General features: G+C 40.8%; 2 protein-coding genes across 2 annotated transcripts; one reads left to right on the top strand and one right to left on the bottom strand.

Annotated features, from left to right (window-relative positions):
- Positions 1–2,525: 2,525 nt before the first annotated feature.
- On the bottom strand, positions 2,526–8,141 carry pus7l (pseudouridine synthase 7 like). Its single transcript, XM_080050688.1, has 10 exons — positions 7,998–8,141; positions 6,956–7,817; positions 6,463–6,622; positions 6,059–6,278; positions 5,633–5,731; positions 5,356–5,437; positions 5,009–5,174; positions 4,480–4,606; positions 3,639–3,692; positions 2,526–3,157 (listed from the first exon to the last, which is right to left on the bottom strand). The coding sequence occupies exons 2-10, from the start codon at positions 7,770–7,772 to the stop codon at positions 2,807–2,809; spliced, it is 2,076 nt and encodes a 691-aa protein (XP_079906814.1). The 5' UTR covers positions 7,773–7,817; positions 7,998–8,141; the 3' UTR covers positions 2,526–2,806.
- A 4,231-nt stretch (positions 8,142–12,372) lies between these two features.
- On the top strand, positions 12,373–19,761 carry LOC307268632 (tetraspanin-8-like). The gene is made up of 9 exons (XM_080051345.1): positions 12,373–12,521; positions 13,136–13,201; positions 14,951–15,067; positions 15,348–15,422; positions 16,093–16,188; positions 16,800–16,892; positions 17,527–17,598; positions 17,727–17,810; positions 18,574–19,761. The coding sequence occupies exons 1-9, from the start codon at positions 12,462–12,464 to the stop codon at positions 18,706–18,708; spliced, it is 798 nt and encodes a 265-aa protein (XP_079907471.1). The 5' UTR covers positions 12,373–12,461; the 3' UTR covers positions 18,709–19,761.
- Positions 19,762–21,488: the final 1,727 nt, after the last annotated feature.

Raw genomic sequence — 21,488 nt, 5'->3', positions numbered from 1 at the left:
GAATTAGACCAATTATTCCCTTTTCAACTGCAAGTGAACTGGGCCCAAGCTACACCAGCAGAGCGCAATACATAATTTGTGCAGAGTTCACTGAAGACAAGGAACCTAGGGAAGTATAGGCCTATATAGTCTGTGATGAAATCAATCTAAATGTAAACACTGATACAAGTTTCCTGTGTAGTTCCACTTGTTTTGGCCATTTTCTAGAATGAACGGCATCTTAAAGCTATGGTGCGAAACTTTTTTATATGTATGAATGTCGGTTACATTCAAGCCATCGTCAAATGAGTTTAAACAAAGTTGATTGAGCATATCAGCTCTGACAAAACTATCTCTGTATTTCTCAATATGGGGGTGTTTTCAAACTGGTCACCCCCCCCCCACCCCCCCACCCTCCCTCCTGCCGACACTTGCGCAGGAGCTCAAGAATATCCCAAGAAATGTATGTTTTAATTGTTGATTCTACTGCTAAGAAAAAACCTGGATGTACAGCAGAAGGTATACAATCCGGTTACATTCAATTTCTGGAAATGGCCTGTTTCAGTTTAGAAGTTTGCAGGTGAGGTTACATGAAAGCATTGAGGACTTCATGAGAGCGCAGAAAGGTCAATGAGTGTCACGCTTTCAATGTATATGCAGGGATTCTACCTGCACACGATTTCTATTAAGACTCATTGCATGTCAATATGTCAGACCAATTGAAAAATAAAAGTCAAATCCACTGATATGATGCGCCTAAGAAACACAGAAGTATTTGAAAAATGATCCGTCAAGATTAAGTTTGACAGTCTTTATATGTTCCTCGCCTTGGGTCAAAAAGTATGGGATTCAGTCTTCAAGTGTCACTGCAAGGATTTCAATTACCCACTCTTCTCTTATGGTGGGATAGGATGTCATTTGGTAACAAAACTCTTAAAACAGTGAAGAAAGTCATTACTGCTAATGGGTCTCTTTGGCAGACAGCTTAGTGCAATGGCAGGCACTTTATCAAGCAAGAGCTATGGGGTTGTTGACAGGCATACATGTCAGAACCCACCTCCAACTAAAACATTCATAGAGGCACTCACTTTTTCACACTGCTTACAGTAGCGTGAAGTTAAAAAAAATAGCCCGGAGCGTATATCCGACGTGAGTTATTCGAGAGGAAGGTTTTATTTATATATAGTGTTGCTGTCTTTAAAAACATTCTGATCCAAATTGCATACATTAGTCACAGGAGGCAAAGCTTGGCTCAGGTTTAATAGAGATCGAATGTTTCCCCTTCAGCAGTGTAATTACACCAGGATTTAAGCCTTTAATGATATTTTATATTGGTTCTCTCCTGCTGGTGCATTTTTTAATGCGAGAGTGGATTGCACAAACTAGTATGATGGATTAGAAGTGTGATAAACTGATTCAAATCATTAGCCTTTTATTGGTGTGGAGCAGATGCTGCTCGCTGTCAGATAAGGAAGTCAATAGTGTGGTGCCAGCATGGCTGAGGGTAAATAGGTGGACACTTGGGAAATGAAACACTCACACTTGTTTTTCGTTTTTCTACCAATAAATGGACTTTATACACCAGGAGTTAGGTGTAGGAGGAAAACCTGTAGCGTTGGACAGTATCATTGTATTTTGTCTCCACCTAGTGGTGACTAGTGGACAGTGCAATAACTAAAGAATGAGTCCAAATTTCACACTTGACCTGATTGTAGAGTGACAAGATTGATTATACTGGAGACATTTTGGAGGCTGCAGTGTGAGTTGCTGTCTAACTGTGTAGCATTTTCCAGTAATTTGTTCTCTTTTACTTAGTCTACCCCTGTTTAATAAATGGGGTGGACTACCCCTGTTTAATAAATGGGGTGGACAAAATATATTTAAAAAAAAAATCTGGATTATAACATTCACAAAGGCAGGATTTATTGTAGAACTATTGTTAACTGAGTGTTAGTTTCTATTAGGTCTACATAAAAATTACTTGGCAACTGAGCGGGAAACCATAGCTTTTGAGAGTGCTGATGTATGGATGCTACTCTCTCCCACAACGCAAAGCACACATATAAAACATATTCATAGCTGGGGAAAATGAAAAACAATTGTGAATGAAAAATAAATATTGCTTCTTTCTTTATAAACAGATGACTCTTTTAGAAAAGTGCACATCTGTATATATTTAAATAGTTTTAAGTTGTATCTTTACCAATCATCACACATTCTATATATTTCTGGAAATTAACAAATTGAACATATTTTTCATGTGTGTACAGTTTTGATATGTATCCAAAAGTTTGAGGTTTTATAGGGAGGGTTTTGTTTTCGGTAACAAAGTTGTCTATTGGATCAGTTTCTTTATTGTGACATATTGGTACAAGAAACTAGAGCATTGCCAGACTATTGAGAAACTGTGTGAATGTTGGCTAGAATCACATGTGTATGGATGTAGGTACTGCAAGCTGTCTACATCATTTTATTTTATCCCTTCACACACAGGGGTTGAAATGTTTTTAAAGAAGCACGTGGTTACTCTTTTTGTAAACTTAAACATGATTGGATGGAATCTTCATAATTGTTTAATCATGACACAAAACACAAACACTGTTTACACGGGTTTTACACCTAGATTTGTTCACATTTATCAGTTGCACATTACGCAATTCTTTTTTCTTTTCAGTCTTACTCTCACTACTAACAACAAACCAAAAAAAGGCTACTGATAATGTATCACAATAATGGGTTACAAAAAGCTTGTTTTCCACTTAAAATAAGATAAAAGAAAAAGGTATGTAGGAAATACAACAGATGAGCAGTGTTCCTGTGTTGACCTCTAGGGGTCACACTTCATGATCTCTCTGAGGCAGACGGTAGCGTAGCAGGAAGAGTCCAGGTCGAAGTTTAGGGTGAGAGTGAGCGCGTCTGCTGTGCCGTTCAGCTGTGCGTCACCTTTCCTACTGCTTGCTCCTGTCCCCTCTCCCCCTCCTCCTCCCCTCTGCAGCTGGTAGCGCAGGTTGCGTGGGCAGGCCAGCAGAGGGCGGTAGCAGCCCGGCAGGTTGAGCTTGAGGCTGCCCACTCTGAAGCGACACTCGCCCAGTCCGTCCCTGGCCAGTCTCTCCTGGTACCAAGTCCCCGTGCCATTTTCCGGGTACTTCACCGTGTTCCCCGGCATCGGCAGTAACACCTGATAATGGAAAACACAGTAGAGAAGGAGAGAGAGAGAGAGAGCAGTGAAAAAGGAGTAAATAGAAGTATTTAAAGTAAAAGTATCCCCGCATTCCAATACCCATACTTTCTGCTATTTAGTATAGTAGAAAAATAAAAGATTAAGGAAGTCCTAATTCTTGTGGTTAGATTTAGTATGCTTAAAAATACTCGGATGTCTACTACATCTGGCCAAGATTTTCAGGGTCTCTGAAAGTGAGATCACATCGATGGAGCCTCCGTATGAAAACAACCAGGGATGTGACGGATATAAAAGCAAGAGGCAAGCTTCAAGGCACAATGTTATGATGAAATAAATAAGTGAAAGTATGTCCTAAATTGTATACCTACTGCATGCTAACTAGATTATTTTTATGGTCAGATGTAGTATGTAGAATAGAAAAACAGAGAGTATGAGATTTGGAACACAGCCTTTGAGTACTATTCCCCTGACTACATACCTGTCTCAGTGTGTAGGCTCCCTCGTGCTCTTCTTGGTCCGTCACCACATGGATCTGGAAAGGGAAAAGAAGGGGAAGGTCAGTATAGCACTGACATGGTGTTTACAAACTGCGGCAAGGGGGTGTAGAGAGTTCAACAGTAGCTAAAAACACCAATATTAAATGATATAGCCTAACATATATTAAACTGCAGAAAATTAAGTTTAACCACAAACTTTTTCAAGGGAAAACACAGAGGATTTAACCACTGCTTCCCGTTCCACTCTCATTTCCTTTGCTCAGGACGTATTACTGCTAATAAGTGGAATGCCTCCGAGACATTTTCCTGTTTTCCATAATACTTTTTTGTTGCAAATTCCCACAAAGTTGCCTACATCTTGCAAAAGAAAAGAGAACTGGTTATTAAAGCTGAGCCTGTCCAGTTCAAATCAATTTGAAAGGATTCTTTCTTTTACATTACGACTTAGTGAAGTTCTTGAACATGCGACGGTTCTGCATCTGAATTTCTAAAGTCAAACATGTCCAATTTGTACTTTATGTTTGAACCCCAATTTTATACATCTTGGATTTTTTATTTCTTCCTTCTTCAACACATTTTGACTGTTATTATTGTCTGGTATTTTGAGCCACTATGTAGTAAACCTGTACTGGTTTATTGAGCAGTGTGACAACTTCATACAGAATGACTGAAAGCCAGACACTTGAATTGTGTCCAGTTGTGTTCAGTAGTATGTATAATTATGTATATACTTATAGTATAAAAACAGCATGAACACAGCACTATAGTTACATTATACAGTACAATAACTAGTGTCATATTATTTTCTATATCCTGTCTTACCTGTGGCGAGCTGCTTTCTCCGGGGTCCTCCACTTTTTTCGGCCCGTCCCGCATCCACACCAGGTCTCCTCGCCTGACGCGGTGGCCCAAAGTCGTCAACCTGTGAGCCACGGCCTCATTCCACACTCTGACAAACACAGACACGTCCACAAAATAATCATTATTAGTTTTGAGCAATGGGAGCTGGCCATTATATTAGGGATTATGTTGTATTTTCTTTGTAAAAAAAATAATAATTAAGAAGTGAAAGGACTTTTTGACCTGTTTCTCAAGGTATCTGTCTATATTGATTATATATTCATACAAAAGGAATGTTATAATGTGCTTGTGTATTACAAAAAAGAGCGTGGACATATGTCATATTCCAGCTTCCTTGATGCAAAACACATCTTAATGAGGAAAATCAAGCTGTGAGAAGTAAAACATAAAAAAAAATTAAAGTTGTGTCCTTATCTCCTAGTTGCTGCAATAGAGCTGCTTGATAGCTATAATGGTAATACGCTAAAGGGGCCCATTCCCTGCAGCTGACCTGCTACAGTAGGCGTGTGGGTAGAAGACTCTCATGCTGTGGGGCAGGCTGAGCCAGGCTTGGGCGCAACCATCCGGACCAGTGCCGTAGCGGTTCAGAGCTCGGAGCATCAGTCGCTCTCTGGCCTTCGACAGCGGCATCAGCGCCAAAGACTCCTTAGCGTTATCTGGTATGGGAGAGGCAGGAAAGACAAGAGAGAGAGAGAGAGAGAGAGAGAGAGAGAGAGAGAGAGAGAGAGAGAGAGAGAGAGAGGGTTGAGACAGTAACTTGTGTTGTCTGTGTTGAAATGTTCCTGGGGAGAATCTTTGACCATTTTACAGTAAAACTAAATGCAAAATGAAACTCACCTGTTTGGAGAAAGTGTCTCTTAGCTTGGCTCACAGGATCGTTTCCTTCCTCTGGAGTGAAGAAGAGACGCACAGCACCCACCTGACAGAAACACACACACATCACAACCTACACCGACAATACAGTACTGTGCAGACTGATAATCTGTCATAAATGTGAATTTTTGTATATAGAGACGACACTACCTTTCCTTTCGGGAAGTGTTTCAAATTTCATACAGTGGTTGATTGACCGCTTTTGAAGGAACCAGTTACAATAACTGTCTGCAGCACTCACCATGTCTTCTTTGAGCAGAGCCAGGCCCACGCGGTCAGACTGAATGCTCTGCGCGGTCCCAAACCGCTGCGGTCCGTAGTAGTTGACGAAGCCTTTGGCCTGCGAAGAACAACAGACCCAAGTGAGAGTGGCATTGGCTTCCTAAATGTATTGTAGCTAGTTGGTAAAATCACTAGAATTCTTCTATTACAATTGAAAAGCTGGAGTGATGTGAAAAACAATCATTCGGGCATTAGACTGTTAATTTAACTGTCAGCACATGCCATAAAAAGACTAAAAGCAGAAGAACTTGTCAGAAGTATATCATACATTTTTTTTTTATCATAGTTCAAGAACCTCCTAAACATTCTGGGCACTGTTAGTTGGTTTAAGCGAATGTTAGTCAACAAGGAGGAAGTACAGTAGTTGTTGTACTATGCATTATACCTCCACATTGCCCACAGCTTCCTTCACCAGCGCTGCCAGGCGAGCGTGTGTGTTTGCGCCTGACGAGTGTGTGTCTGTGGCCCCGTGTGGCCTCAGCTCGCGGACCACCAGGTCAAAGTGGTTCCCCTGCAGACGCCCAAGCCTGAGAGGCTCGCCCACCGAGCGGACCTGAGACAAATGCATCCCTCTCTTCTCCAACTCTGCCGCCTTTTCTTTCAACCTAGAGATAAATAACACCAAAATAAGAGTGATTTCTGGCATTGATTTTGAGGTTTCAAAGGGAGTTCCAACAATTGTAAAGAACATCAACATCGTACTGTGGTTGCCGACTTTTTTTCTCAATCATGTGAAAAGGAAAAAAAGTTCAGATTTCCTGAATGGATGAATGCAACATGCAGCACTACCGTTGAGGTGAAACCTTCTTGACCACCATGGACTGGTAGGTGATAGCTCTCTTGTCCTTGATCCCGGCGTAGGTGAAATCTGACGGCAGGACCCCGAGAGCCGCTGCCATGTAGCTGATGGCCTCCAGAGTCTCCAGGTTCTCCTTACACAGAGTGAAAGCTGCAAGAGAGGACGCACGCGCGCACACACACACACACACACACACACACACACACACACACACAAACACACACACACACACACACACACACACACACACACACACACACACACACAAATGATTAAATTGCTGCTTATGGGAAATCGAAATTGAATAATAAGAAACGCTGCATAATGGCTACATAATTCACATTTGTAATGTCCTTCCTTTTCTTCTTGAGGACCTTATGTGGGTCCTTAAGGATGAGTTATCTTGTGACTGACTGAGGGACTAAAAAAACAATGTTTTTTCTGTTTTTTGAAAACATTTCTCTGTACACCTGACCTCCTCACCTGTGTAAACCTCTTCCTCTTTACGTTCCTCCGCCGTTCTCTTCTTGGGCCTGCCTTGCTCTCGCAGCCTCACCGAGATGGCCGTGGTGCCCTGGTCGTGGAAGCTCTTGGTCTCCACCAGCTTGCCGAACCGTCGGCTCAGGAAGTGGTGGACCGTGGTGCGGTGCTCCTTGCTGTCGTCGGGGCCGAACATGTAGGACGAGCCCCTCACTTTGGCGTCGATAAACCTGAAGAAGTCCTCTGCCTCGTCCTCCGTCACCAGCCGCGAGAGCTCTCTGTAGTCGGGGTCTTCCCTCACCCGGATCTCGGGCTGGATGGTGACGGTCATGAGAAAGGGGAAGCGGTGTCTGACGGCCCGGTGGACGTTAGCCCGGTGGTGTTTGTCGGCGAAGTATCCCAGAGAGAAGTCCGGCTTGGCGGACTTCTCATCTTTGAGCGTCAACACAAACTGCTCCAGCTCTTCGCTAACGGACTGGCCTAAGATCACACTCAAATCAAAGCTGCCCGGACTAGGTATGGTGGCATCCACCCCGCAATCAGCAGCGGCAGCAGCATCCTCGTCATCATCAGTGTTCTGTGAGACGGAGTAACAACTACTATCCATGTATTCTGCACTGCTTTCATTGTTGTATTTGTCTGAGGACGCACTGGCTGCTGCAGCTGCAGCTATTGCTGCTGCTGTGTTGACAAGCTGTCCACTTAAGTCAATCTCAGTCACCACAAAGTCTCTGATTAGGTTTTTGATGCTCCCACGAAAACCCTCATGGTTTGATATGAAGCACGCGGGGACGTTGGCAGCATCACTGTCCTGCTTCATGGTCACTTCATCCAAATAATGCACGTTTTCGCTTATCCCCCGTTACTGGAAAATCGACAGAAATGCAATGTTAAAAGACGGTCACAGTCAGGGCACACCTTCAACAAGTAATGTCAGGAGGCTTATAAAGACGAAAGACACTTTATTCCTGCCTGTACACAGGTTACGCGCGCGATATAACACGTCTGTTTACAGTAATATCCGTATCATCAACATCATTCCTACCTCGACTTTGGTGGAAAAGGAGCTCTGCCCGCTGTAACAAAGAAAGTATAGCGCGTCCCGGTTTTTAAAAGGGGAATATGCAATTAATCGCATAAGAGTTAGAATAACTTAACTGTTTGTGACTCGTTTACTCAAACCAACCAGCATGTGGTGCGTGAGCGTCAAGCTGTTGATGTAAACACAACAACGCTGAAACAATTCAGGCTACTTCCGTGTCACGTGACAGTCACGTGACTTTTCTTAAAGGGACCACGACTCACAGGAGCGCGTTCTGCTTTGACTGAATATAAAAAGAGGTCAGCTGTCAAATAAAAAATGTTAGTACCTTAAACGTAAAGCTTTATTTCTCAAATGTAAAAAAAAAATCCTTGCAGTTACTTGGGAGTAAGGGAACATTTCTCATTTCAATAATTTGTTTTATTTTGTGACGGTGCACCTTAAATTATATTCCCTTCACGTTACAAGAGTGATTTATGTTAATTACTGTGTGATTCAAGGAATAGACGGAGCCTCACAGTATTGTACCTCATGAGAGTTGAAATGGGGCAGAGAGGGGAGTGACACGCAGAGAACGACCGCGGGCTGGAATCGAACCCGGTTCCGCTGCTGGCCGAGGCCCATGGGGGGGACGCTCTACCAACTGAGCTAAGGGCGCCCCTTTTGAATTTATTTTAAAAAAAATAGGATGAAAAAAATGTAGGCCTATTACAAATACTAGGCCTTACAATAGGCTAAATGTTAATAATGATAACATTTAAAACATGTTTTTCAACCGTTATTAATTTGCCTAGTTTTTTTTAAACTTTCACATCAGTGATCTTGACCTTTTAAAAAGGTGGTTCAGGAAAATAATCTTACCACTTCATTCAGTAGCTGTTCTTGAGCATTTAGTCATATCACATGATCCTACCGCTTGGGAACAGCTATTTTTACACTTTCCCCCTGAGCTGATTAGTCCTTGTTTTGTGGTCAGACAACAGCACCCACTGTAAAAAGATATTTTTTGTTTCACTTCACTGTCCGGAAATCACAGAAGAGATACAAGTTGTGTAAACAATCACATATTCAGCTACATAGTGTTGTGATAAAGTGCTGAATCAGGGTCATATCACAGTAAACTTCCTGGAAAAAAGAAATACACACGTCCGACACACTCAGGTATAATTTGAATGGTTGCTACACATTGTGCACACTCAGACACATTTCCTGGTATTTTTTGACAAGGCCTTCTTTGAGAGCCGGTTGGGAGTCAAAAGGAAAGGGAACTTCACTTCCAAAACACAGGACTGTTTCCTCAATTGTAACCTTATCTAAATAAGAGTACACATTTCTATTGTCTCTCTAATGTACATTACTGAAAAAAACTCAAAAGCTTGTTCTATAACAACATTTTCCTGTTGTAAGCCAGATGTTAGTGATCGAGACTCAATACTTTTGTCGGAGTGGTGTGCAATGTACAAGGGATACACTGTATATTTGCCAAGATAAACACACACACGCGCACACACACACACACACACACACACACACACACACACACACACACACACACACACACACACACACACACACACACACACACACACACACACACACACACACACACACACACACACACACACACACACACACACACACACACACACACACACACCAGCATCCAGTGGATAAGACTATGCCAGCTCTCGGGAAAACTTAAGAAGGCAACAGTTCAGCTGCAACATCTGTGTCGTCTTGACTGGAATGAAAAAAAGAAAGCAAGAACATATTTCTCCAGAGTTGAAGGTCCCTTTCCCTGACTGTCTAGGCCTCATTTCAAGGTTGTAGGTCCAACAAAAATTAGTTACATAACTTCCTGCAAGCCTTGGACCCACTGAGACAGAACTGCACGATACTCATATTTACAGTCATGTGTTTTCTAATGCTGGTGCTCGCTGCTTCAAGCTGCTTTGGACAAATGCCCGTAGATAGTCTCACCGGGAGTGGGGGAGGAATGACATCTGCTGAAAACCTTAAAGCAGAGAAGAAACCTACTTCACTATGTTGCAATGTGTTTGCTGGTATTTATTTTTTTGCCAGATGCGGTCCTCAAACGCCACATTACAATGATACTGATAAGTGTACTTCTGAATTGAGATCCCTATGACAGTTGGAGAGAGTAGACGCAACGCTGGCACATCAGAAGAGCTAATGCGCCCCACAGGAATCAAAGTAGCTTAAAGATGGGGGTTGGTTCAAAACAAAATACCCCTCTCATCTATCTCAGAGATACAGGGTGCACGCAAAGGCTGGCACTCTCCCATTGACTGTAATGCCAAGAGTTAAGAGTTCATACCACACTGATGAATTAGGCTCTAAATACGAAGCTACAGCCAGGAGCTGGTTGACTTAGCTTAGCAGCTGTGTTGCAACACTATATTCTCTGACACTGTTCTCTATCTTTGTCTTTCATTCTTTCCGTGTGCAGATAGTCTTTGTGAAAAAAGAAAACGTAAACTGTGCGCAATTGTGCGACAGTTTATGAAGACTTAGTAGCCTTAATATGAACTAGGGGGTTACAGTATTACAAACTATAAAAAGAGTAATACATGAGCATCAAATTGTGCACCATTCATTCTTTAAAGGAACACAATTGGTTCAAGCATCCCCAATAAAGTTAAAAAGGGGGTTTTGGCTCTTAAGTTTCCCTCCCACCCACGAACATCCTCTGCGCCACAGAATGCCTGTGTGCATTCATGTCCTACAGATGTGTGAGCGCGGGCCAATGTAGACACACGTGCGGGCCAAATATTTTGTGGATGTGCACTGGGGACCATTTTGAAACATGGGGCACAAAGGAAGCTAGGCTATATGTACATTTAGATGTCTGCATTTGTGTGTGTGTGTGTGTGTGTGTGTGTGTGTGTGTGTGTGTGTGTGTGTGTGTGTGTGTGTGTGTGTGTGTGTGTGTGTGTGTGTGTGTGTGTGTGTGTGTGTGTGTGTGTGTGTGTGTGTGTGTGTGTGTGTGTGTGTGTGTGTTTGTGTGTGTGTGTCATGCTCTCCAGATGTTTCCTTGCTCTGTCAGGAAATGCTCCTCACTGGATCTGCTTTCACAATTGAATGTTTTTTTACATAGGGACTCCAGGGACCAATACATTTGCAACAATGTGCTTCTGTGTCTGTGTGTGGGTGAGCTGCATATAGATGGATAGATGGATGGCGAGGAGTGTGTGTGTGTGTGTGTGTGTGTGTGTGTGTGTGTGTGTGTGTGTGTGTGTGTGTGTGTGTGTGTGTGTGTGGGACTCGGATGACAGAACATGTGATGCAGCCTATCACTATAGCTCCTTTGTTTGTCCAGGACAACAGCAGACAAAAAGTGCTTTTATGAGGGACTGAACGGAAGTCAACATCAGCCGTACACACACACACACACACACACACACACACACACACACACACACACACACACACACACACACACACACACACACACACACACAAATGGAAATATAAGAATTTCATGCCCCCCTTCATGTTTCCACTTTCTCTCAGTTCTATTTGAGTGCTCTGTTTTCTTCACAGTCTATCAGTCCCTTTCATTTGTAACATTAGTGATTACCTTCCTTTCACTGTTCGTAGAAGTGCACATGCTAGTCGTTCTCTCTCTCTGACTCTCTCTCACACACACACACACACACGCACACGCACACACACACACACACATACACAAACACACACACACACACACACAACACAGTCGGTACAAATCAATCCTCTCCTTTTAATTTGTAAAGGAAGCACTTGTGTGCCAATTTACAAGCCATTCACAATAACCATTATTGTGTGTGTCGATGCAGAAATAATTATGTTGTTACAATGCATATCCACCAATGAATGATGAATGTCTCACATGATGGTTATAACCACATTACATATACCATCTTTTCATGGGACCTAAGTGATTTACACATCTTAATTTATGACTTTCCACTTTTCAATTCAAATACTTGCTTTGACAAATTATAATAATAATTGGGCAGCTGATTTTTAGCTAATACAGCCCAAGGACCAAAGCCACAAGGTGCCCCTAAAACATAAAAAAATAAAAAATAAAAAAGGACTTTAGTGTAATTGTTTTTCAGCACAGTGTAGCCCTACATCTGTCGAAAGTTAACCAAACACACACACACACACACACACACACACACACACACACACACACACACACACACACACACACACACACACACACACACACAGCTCCACTTTCCAGATGGGGAGGGTCTCTCACCAGCACAACATGGGGGCTTCCTCCCTCTCTCCGCCCAGTTTTGAAACATCAAGGTGCTGTGCGCATCAAGGAGAGAACTTTCTCTTGCTTTTTTCCCTCCCTCCCTCCCTCTGTGGCATGCCCGTTCCCCGTGTAGGAAAGCTTTAAACTGGGTGAGATTTATTGAGCGCGGCGGGCTTGTCCATCGGTGCAAAATGGGGAAAGTGAGCGGCTGCCTGAGACGGAGTTACTTTATCGTGACGGCTTTGATCGCGGTGAGTGTTTTGCTGCTGCTGCTGCTGCTGCTCTCCAACACAATACAAGTTGTTCGGTCAGATCAGACAGTGTGAGGATTCTGTTTAACTGCCTTCCACTCAACTTGTTCAGTCCTATCGAGCCTTAATAGATGCCGTGTGATGATAACTTCACACACATCACAGGACAGGCAGGGAATCCCCTAAAATACAACCTAGAATCTGCAATTAGCTAGAATGTTTGTCTTTGTTTTCCCTTTTCGTCTGATTGACATCTGCATGTTGATTAAAATGATTGATCGACATTAATTGTTTTTGTTTTATTTTGTTTCTCGTAGCACTAGTCTTCAAGATATTATTGGATCCTCAGCTTTTAAATTTCATTTAATTTTGATTGTCTTACATAATACTGTATGAAAAAAAGACTTAACTAGACCAAGATACAGGATGTTTTGAAAAAAATATATATTATGATTAACTTTAATGAAGACTCTGTGTTGTTTAGTTTAGGCAGATTTGTAATACAGCCTGACTCTTTCCATGCTCTGGGTGCTCTGTATGATTGAATAACAGTTATCAGCAGAGCAAAGTAATAAATAATGAAGTGTGGGTTGTTGTTGTTGTTGTTGCTGCAGATCATCAGTGCCCTGCTGCTGGCACTCACTCTGTTTAGCCATGGATACTTCCACGATGATGAAGAGGTATCTATCTATCTATCTATCTATCTATCTATCTATCTATCTATCTATCTATCTATCTATCTATCTATCTATCTATCTATCTATCTATCTATCTATCTATCTATCTATCTATCTATCTATCTATCTATTGTAGTGTATTTCGTTATGACACATTTTAAGATTACTGTAGTGTATTATGATACTATACATTTTATATTAAGGCCTATACTGCTAAAGAGCAGGACAAAGACAATGCCTCATCTGGCAGGGGGCAAAGTCAGGGATGTCAGCTGCCTGAGTGAGGAAACCCTGAAGGCTGACCTGCAGATCATTCAAATCTCACACAAAGGTGACTGTCTTGTCAGTCAATCAAAGACAGTCTGGCTAAGAGTTAACAGTAGTTTATTGACCCTGGCCATCATCATCATCATCATCAGCATTGTCTTAAAAGTTGCTGAATCAGACTTCTTGGCCAACGTGACATATCGACTCTAGGTGATGACTAAACTCAGGATGTCCTCTGGGGGCCAGAGGTTGCCCTCTGACCATTAGGGTGGAGCTGGTTAGGGTTAAAAGCAGCCACAATTCTGGAAAAAGTCAGGTCTCAAACTAAGGAACTCTTCATAGCTTTTGGTTTTGTGTAGGTACCTCTCTTAGTTTATTTGGCTACAAACACTTTAAATTCTTATTGGCTTCGTTTTGACTGCAGGATGAGTTTTGTTGTTTGAATAAAAAAGAATTGTTCCTGAGACCTCCTCATCTGCCTCAAACTGCGTCTTCTTCCATCAACTAACTACCAACGCCGGCTTTCTGAGTAAAGGACCAAGAAGAGAAACTACACTATCTAACAAACAACTTTAGAAAGGTGTTGCCCCAATTTGTAAACCATATTACTGACTGTAATAGAATAGAATACAATACAATAGAATTGTATTTGCCACAGAACCAGGTTTGATGGTAATTGATTTTGGTACATAGTATCTGCTTCATGTCACACAAATAACAACATACATCACATTAATAAAGTGCACACTAGTGTTCTACTGTTTCAGGCATCCGTTAGCAGGCTGATGACAAAACATGTGAGCAAGTGTCTGTTGGAAGATGTCCCTGGTGCAAAGACATGAATGGAAGCAACTGGCTGCCTGTGAAACACATTCAAAAATAAAACTGCAAAGCCCACATTTGGAAAGGCTCAGCAACCATGCAGAGTATGCATCATTCAATCGAGGTGCTGAAACTTGCAAAAAAAATAAAAAATAATAACAAACATTTGTATAGTCCTAAAAGCTATTGTTTTGATTGTGTTAACATCTGCACCTTTTATTTACTTTCCCCCCCGATTGCTACATGTTAGCACTTTGGGCATACATTTAATAGCAGATTAATTTACTGAAGGGTGACGTGTCAAACTGTATTAAAAAGAAAAAGTATATCCAGCTGAAATAATCTTCCCCCCAAAAAAAAGGGTTAAAGTCCTCCTTGGAGTTCACTTTGACCACAGTTGTTTTGCACAATACACTGTTCCAGTTCAACAGATAGAAGAAATGTTGCAAAAGTTTCTCACCATAGTTGACTCGTATACACACTTGCTCTTCATTCTCACTGTCTCCCAAGGGACGTATGGGTTTGAACATCAAGTGCAATAGTAGTACATTCAGAATAGTCCATTTGCAATCTGTGTTTCAGAAACTACACAGACAAGACAACTATTTGGGCACATCTGGTGTTTCTCTGCCAACCTGGCCCTCTGTTTGTTTTCTCCAACAGATAGAGAAGCTCCTCACAGGCCTACATTCCATGTATGTCATTTCCACCATAACTCTGATCTTGACCATCACTGGTGTGTATGGCGCCTGCAAAAAGAAGCACTGGGCACTTATAGTGGTGGGTGAATAAAAACGAAAAAACACATTTCTATTGTTATTAGTGTTTAAGCTGTAGTATACAACAAACTATAATTAATCCATCAATATTTTTCCCAGATTCTGATTTCACTAACGTAAATGTGTGTGTGTGTGTGTGTGTGTGTGTGTGTGTGTGTGTGTGTGTGTGTGTGTGTGTGTGTGTGTGTGTGTGTGTGTGTGTGTGTGTGTGTGTGTGTGTGTGTGTGTGTGTGTGTGTGTGTGTGTGTGTGTGTGTGTGTGTGTGTGTGTGTGTGTCTCAGTTTGCAGTTGGAATGATCCTAGGCAGTCTATTCATGATGGTTTGTGAAATCCACGGACTGATTATGCGACCACAGGTATGACAAAGTTCACTTTTCAAATATTTCGTTTTAGATCCAGTACAAATTGTCCACATACAAGGACCATACACAGGCTGCATCACAACGGCAATGCTGATGAAGCTAATACAGAGATGTAAACAGGAAAAGGCTCTTGTTTTATACAAAGTCTCTTGAAGTACTTTAGGGTGCCACAGGACAGGAGCAAAGATCAATTGACAGTTCGCTTAACACCACTTGTTCCTGTTAGTACGCGTGTCAAGCTACACAGTGATAATGGCGGCATATTTACCCTCAACTCAATGGCAGCATCTGAAATTTGAGTAGGTGTGGTTTATGACTCTGAAGTCTTAAAATCTCTTGACTCTGTAGACAACGAGTATTGCTCTACCAGGAAATACCGGTAAAGTATGCATGGTCAGCAGGGACATTTTCAAGGGCAGACATTAGCGAACCGTCGAGTGAAATTGGAAAAATAAGTGGGTTGAGCACTCCCAAAATCTAAAGATGACTTGTAGTATTTGAAGTTCCAGATTCATATCTACAGTAAACTACAGTTAAACATGTCTGCTGGGCGTTATTGGTTTGACCGAATGCATTTTCTGATTCAAATATTTTCTTTAGTTTGTTTGTGGGTGTTCATGTGATTGTTATTATTTTTAATACACTGCCTTGTGTTTTTATGCAGGCGGCTAATGAGATGAGGAGGCAATACTTGCATATGCTGCCGCTGGCCAATGCCAGTGAATCTTTCCTAGACATCCTCAAGGATGTTCAGATCGAAGTAGGTACCTGTGTGTGTGTGTGTGTGTGTGTGTGTGTGTGTGTGTGTGTGTGTGTGTGTGTGTGTGTGTGTGTGTGTGTGTGTGTGTGTGTGTGTGTGTGAGTGTGTGTTTGAGTTCATGTTCCAGTTCAAGTTAATTTGTTGTACAGAGCAAATCCTCATACAGAAGCATTTCCAATTGCTTTAAGTGATAAACCAGGCAGCACACACCACCAACAACATGCAAGCTAAGTAACATCGAAATGAAACAGTTCAAGTCATTTAGGTTTTTGTGATGCAGAAAGCCCAAAGTATACACTGATGATTTGGATGTGGAGGATCAAGTTTGCCCTCCTGATAAAATGAGCAACTTACTCTAACTTCTAGTGCATTGCAGTAATCATATCTGCTGATGACAAAGGCATAGATAAGTGATTCTGATGGTCTTGTTTTGCTACAAATGTGTGCTAACAAACAATAGCACAAACAACTCAGGGTTGTAACAAGCACATTTTTTCAGTATCCAAAAAGGGACTTAAATAGATTACCAGTAGTAGAAATCAAGCGGTCAGGAGTTGTTTTGCAGAGTAACAAAGTAGCTCTATGTGTTCCTAAATTTTCTTTTTTCTCAGTTGCAGTGCTGCGGACTGGATCAGGGTTACCTGGATTGGGGCCACAACATCTCTGAATCCTGCCTGTGCATCGAAGAGTCCATTAATCCATGCGTGAGTGTGAAAGCTACTCAGTTTGTGTTTCCTTGTGTACACTTTCTTCACTGGTAAGACTTAAAAGAATACCATATATCATTGAGGGGCCAATTAGAGTTAAGCGTGGCAAGGAAGTAAAAAAAAAGTCCTTGAATATACACGGGATAACTCTTATCGGGACTCCAATGGGCAAACCTGAAATAGCACAACTCCAAACACAACACCATCTCCATCAGTTTTATATTTTTAGCCATTGCGATGCCACATGCCGCTACAGTTGGCGGTTTTGGGCAGTCGACCATTTGGATCCAGATTGAAATATCTCAACAACAATTGGCATTCATGTTTGCCGAGGATGAAGCCTATACTAAATATGGGCGAACCTTTGATTTTCACCCAGAGGCCACAAGGAGTTTGGCATTTGTGACAATTGGATGTGTCTTAAGCGCACATCAAATAGTTTGGATAATTAAAGTCAAGTATGTTAACCCAATGAATACATTTTAACTGACATAGAATGCCATTTCCATCGGCAAACTGAGATGATGAACATAGTAAAAAATGATACCTGCTAATTAACATCAGCTTTAATTGTTTTTCCCTTTTAATTAATACTGTTACAATTCATCCTGTCGTCCATTTTGTATTCTAGGTGGCAGCTCCGAGAAACAGCAGTCTGTTTGAGCTAGTGGTGGACGACGAGCCCATCATGATTTACAAAGAGGTAATCATAAATTTCCACGTAATATTTTTAGCATATGGTTTCTCTCTAGGCTTGAACAATGATTTATAAACCAATAAATGCTGTGTGAAACGTTGCACTGATTGATTGATCCCTCTCTCTTGTTTCAGTCATGCCTTACCTTCTTGATTGCGCATGCGATGAAAACCATAAATATTTTATTGGTTGTAATGCTGGGAATCACATTACTCTGGGTATGTACAGTACTGTCAGTCTGTTTATGTCTGTCATGAGTGTATCCCCTCCCCCCCTTCCTGCCTCCATATTGATTTACTATAACTTACTATACTGTATAACCACCATTACTTGTCCTTAACGTATATACAGATGTTCTAACCTTCACAATATGCACTTATGGTCATCATGACCTTCATTCGTCGTCATTTTACTTTCCCTTTCATTGAACCACAACGCACTGCTGTTGACAAAATGTCACCTGAGGTAGTGCTTCTGGATATTTTGAGTACATTAATGAGTTACCCTAGTTGTAATAACACCATAGATGTTACATTTTGAAGCACTTTAAGACAATTCTTTCCCATTTAGGCTTTAAAGTGGAGGTTGAATGTTCATTCGTAAGCTCAGAAAACTGCAACTGACCAAACAAATCTCACCCTCAAAGTCGATGTATCAACTGTTCTGGAGCTTTAAAAAATATTTTAATTTACAATTTTTTTGCAGTAGGTTTCCCCTTTTAACTTGAGGCACAAGATAGAAATTATTGTGGTGAAGATCGGTCACTTTCTTAAAAAATAAATAAAAAAATTAGCATAACAGCCTCCACACTAATAACTCAACATAATATATCTCACTACTTTTGCTTTGTCTTTTCTGCCTCCCTGAGTCTCCCTCTAGAATTGCAACCATACTCCAAACAATGCATTAGCACAGAATGAAACAAAACAAAAGATGGATAGGACGTTTAAATACACCTTCTTTCATTTCACCGTCTTTCAGACATCGTCAGTGGTGTTGGGGATCGCCATCTTGTGCCGGCTCAGGCGGAAGGAGGACATGCCTACGGTGGTCTACAGCTCGGAGGCTAAATCAGGCAACTACACCACCCTCACAGACGCAGCAGAGTACACCTGATGCCTGGGTTTTTGAATTCTTTGGCCATTCATTGTGACAGTGGAGGTCAAAAACATTGGGAACGGGAAATGCTACAAGAATGTGTGTAGTGTGTTTGTGAGTGAACTTTTATTTCTTTTAAAAAAATGCTTCTGCTTGGGTAGTTTTTCTTCACCTTGAAACTTGTGTTCATGTTTTTTGTCCTCCCAGAAGGTACTTTTTATTTGTTTTGCTTGTGAACATTTCTATGAGAGTTATACCCCTCTCTTTGTGAAGAAATTGATGAAAACTTAGTACACAAGCTGCATATTAATTCAACCTGACATCCAACCCCTCTGCTACACAAGCGCAGGTGATGGATTTACATTAATTCTGTAGCACTTTTTTATCCAGCAACATTGCCTTCCAGCTGTCTTCAGCGCACATCAAATAGTTTGGATAATTGAAGTCAAGCATGTTAACCCAATGAATACATTTGAACTGTCAGTGTCCAGTGGTAATTTCATCTTCGAAAAAATGAAATCAGCACATATGATCTAAGATGTGGGGATATGACTGCAGACATATTTACATTATGATGTATTAGAGCTATTAAAAGAGTTTTTGTATGTTGTTGATTTTGTATTATCGTAACTTTGTTTTCCTTTTTAGTTTCCCCAACTTTTCGATTACATTTTAATTAACGGAGCTACTTGCAACCTTTTCAGTCAACACTTTAAGTCAATACTTTTTTGTTATAATTTGACGTTATCTCTAATAGCAGGTCATTGGCTTCTCTTCATGGCAGGAGGAGACAGGAATACAGAGTACAGGGAAATAATATACTGTATTCTTTTCTATTCATTTCAGTTGCCGAAGAAGTAGCAAATCCAAATTCTTTCTTATTTTTAGCATTGACGTCTCCTGTCAGTCCATTATCTCTTGCATTAGAAGAGGGAGAATGTACATTACATGAATGCTCAGGCACTTTGAAGTTATCAACTGTGTAACCTTACTGGCATCATGACAAAAAACAGCTATGTTTATATATACTGTACTTGTGTCTGTTTGTTTCTAATAAAATGGTTGATCGCCTTCTTGTTGGTTTGACAATTTTTTTTTCAAACTTTTTTTTTAAACCATGAATGTGGCTTAATATATTATCATGGAAAAGACGATGTCAAATTGTTTACTGTATGCAAGTCATTTAAAAACAAATTCTTAAACAAAAGTATTTTAGTGAAATCAGTCAAATGGAATGGAAGTGCAAAAGTAATTGCAGTGGTGGAAATGACCTTAAGACATGTATTAAAGGTGCTCAGAGGAACTTTTAAATATTTTTAAAACAGTCTTTTTCCTCTGATGGTCATAAATGATCACGTAACAGCAAACAAGACCATCAGTGAAAAGAATGCTATTTTTATATAGTTTTTCTTAATGCCTTTGTCATGGGTAGGCTCACCCAGGAACTACAGCTGGCGTAGTAAAAACAATACCGCTTCTGTCTAAAGGGGGTGCAAGAATTAACACAAACTGACAGTTCCTCGGAGCACCTTTGCAAGACTGTACTTTACTTAAAGGCCTACTTCACCGGTTTGAATATGAAGGTGTATTGAATTCTGAGATCCTATGTAGTATAAATGTGCAAAAAAAATTAAAATCGGTTCATCCTAGCATGAGAAAAGCAGAAAGAGTGTTTTTTTTAACCCTATATTTCTCTTTCTCGTGTCATCACAGAAAGAGAAAAATAGGGTTAAAAAAAAACGTACTTTGTAATTATTACTGTGATGTCACAGTAAAAGACATCACAGTAATATTTACAAAGTAAGTTTTTTTTTAACCCTATATTTCTCTTTCTGTGATGTCACGAGAAAGAGAAATATAGGGTTAAAAAAAACACTCTTTCTGCCTTTTCTCAGGCTAGAATGAACCGATTTCAATTTTTTTCGCACATTTATACTACATAGGATCTCAGAATTCAATATACCTTCATATTCAAACTGGTGAAGTAGGCCTTTAAGCATTTCCATTTGATGCTACATTATATTTCATCTGAACACGTCTGACATGGTTTCATTTAAATAACCACTCAAGGCCCCCCAACAAAAAGTGAAATTATAATATTTTTTTTTAGCTCAAAATAAATACAAAGACATCAGACGAAGAAGTATCACATTTTTTTATTCCTGCTATTTACAAAATATTACATGAGTTCATTCCATAAATGAAAAACAAACAAAGTGTATGACAGAAATGTAACAACAAAAACCAAAGAAAAAACATACTTTGCAGGAACATATTGTATATTAGGCATTAATGGTTAAAGTGCACAGGTAGACATTGGATCTGCTGTTTGAGATGAAAATCAATTGATGACATATAAGTCAGACGTTTCAACTGCAGGGCAGCTCGTGCAGCAAGACATAGCAGAAGTGATGATGTGGCATAAAAAGGCTTCTTTGGTGAGAGTGGCATCAGACGGTGACACGCTTTCTTACTACGAGAGTCTCTCACACGACCTGTCTGCAGCAGCCTTGCCAAAATCTCAGACCCATGGGAGACAACAAAAAAATCAATTGGCAAAATAACTGTATGTCTACTGAATGTGCAACCAAACAAGAGGTCCGCCTCTCCTCCTAGTGGACGTGATCACATATCACATACCCATACAAAAAAAATTGCTAAATTGTGCATTGAGAAAAAACTGAATGGGAGTGATAAGATTTTTTTTTCTCCAAATATACAATGTGCTTAATAACAAGGCATCAAGACATTCTGGTGTCCCGATGAGAGCTAGTGGCTCATTCCTTTGTCTAACCTGA

Source organism: Ammodytes marinus (assembly GCF_949987685.1).
Source record: "Ammodytes marinus genome assembly, chromosome: 22".
NCBI lineage: Eukaryota > Metazoa > Chordata > Actinopteri > Uranoscopiformes > Ammodytidae > Ammodytes > Ammodytes marinus.
The sequence above is the reverse complement of the archived record's forward strand: the minus strand, read 5'-3'. Positions and strand labels throughout refer to the sequence as shown.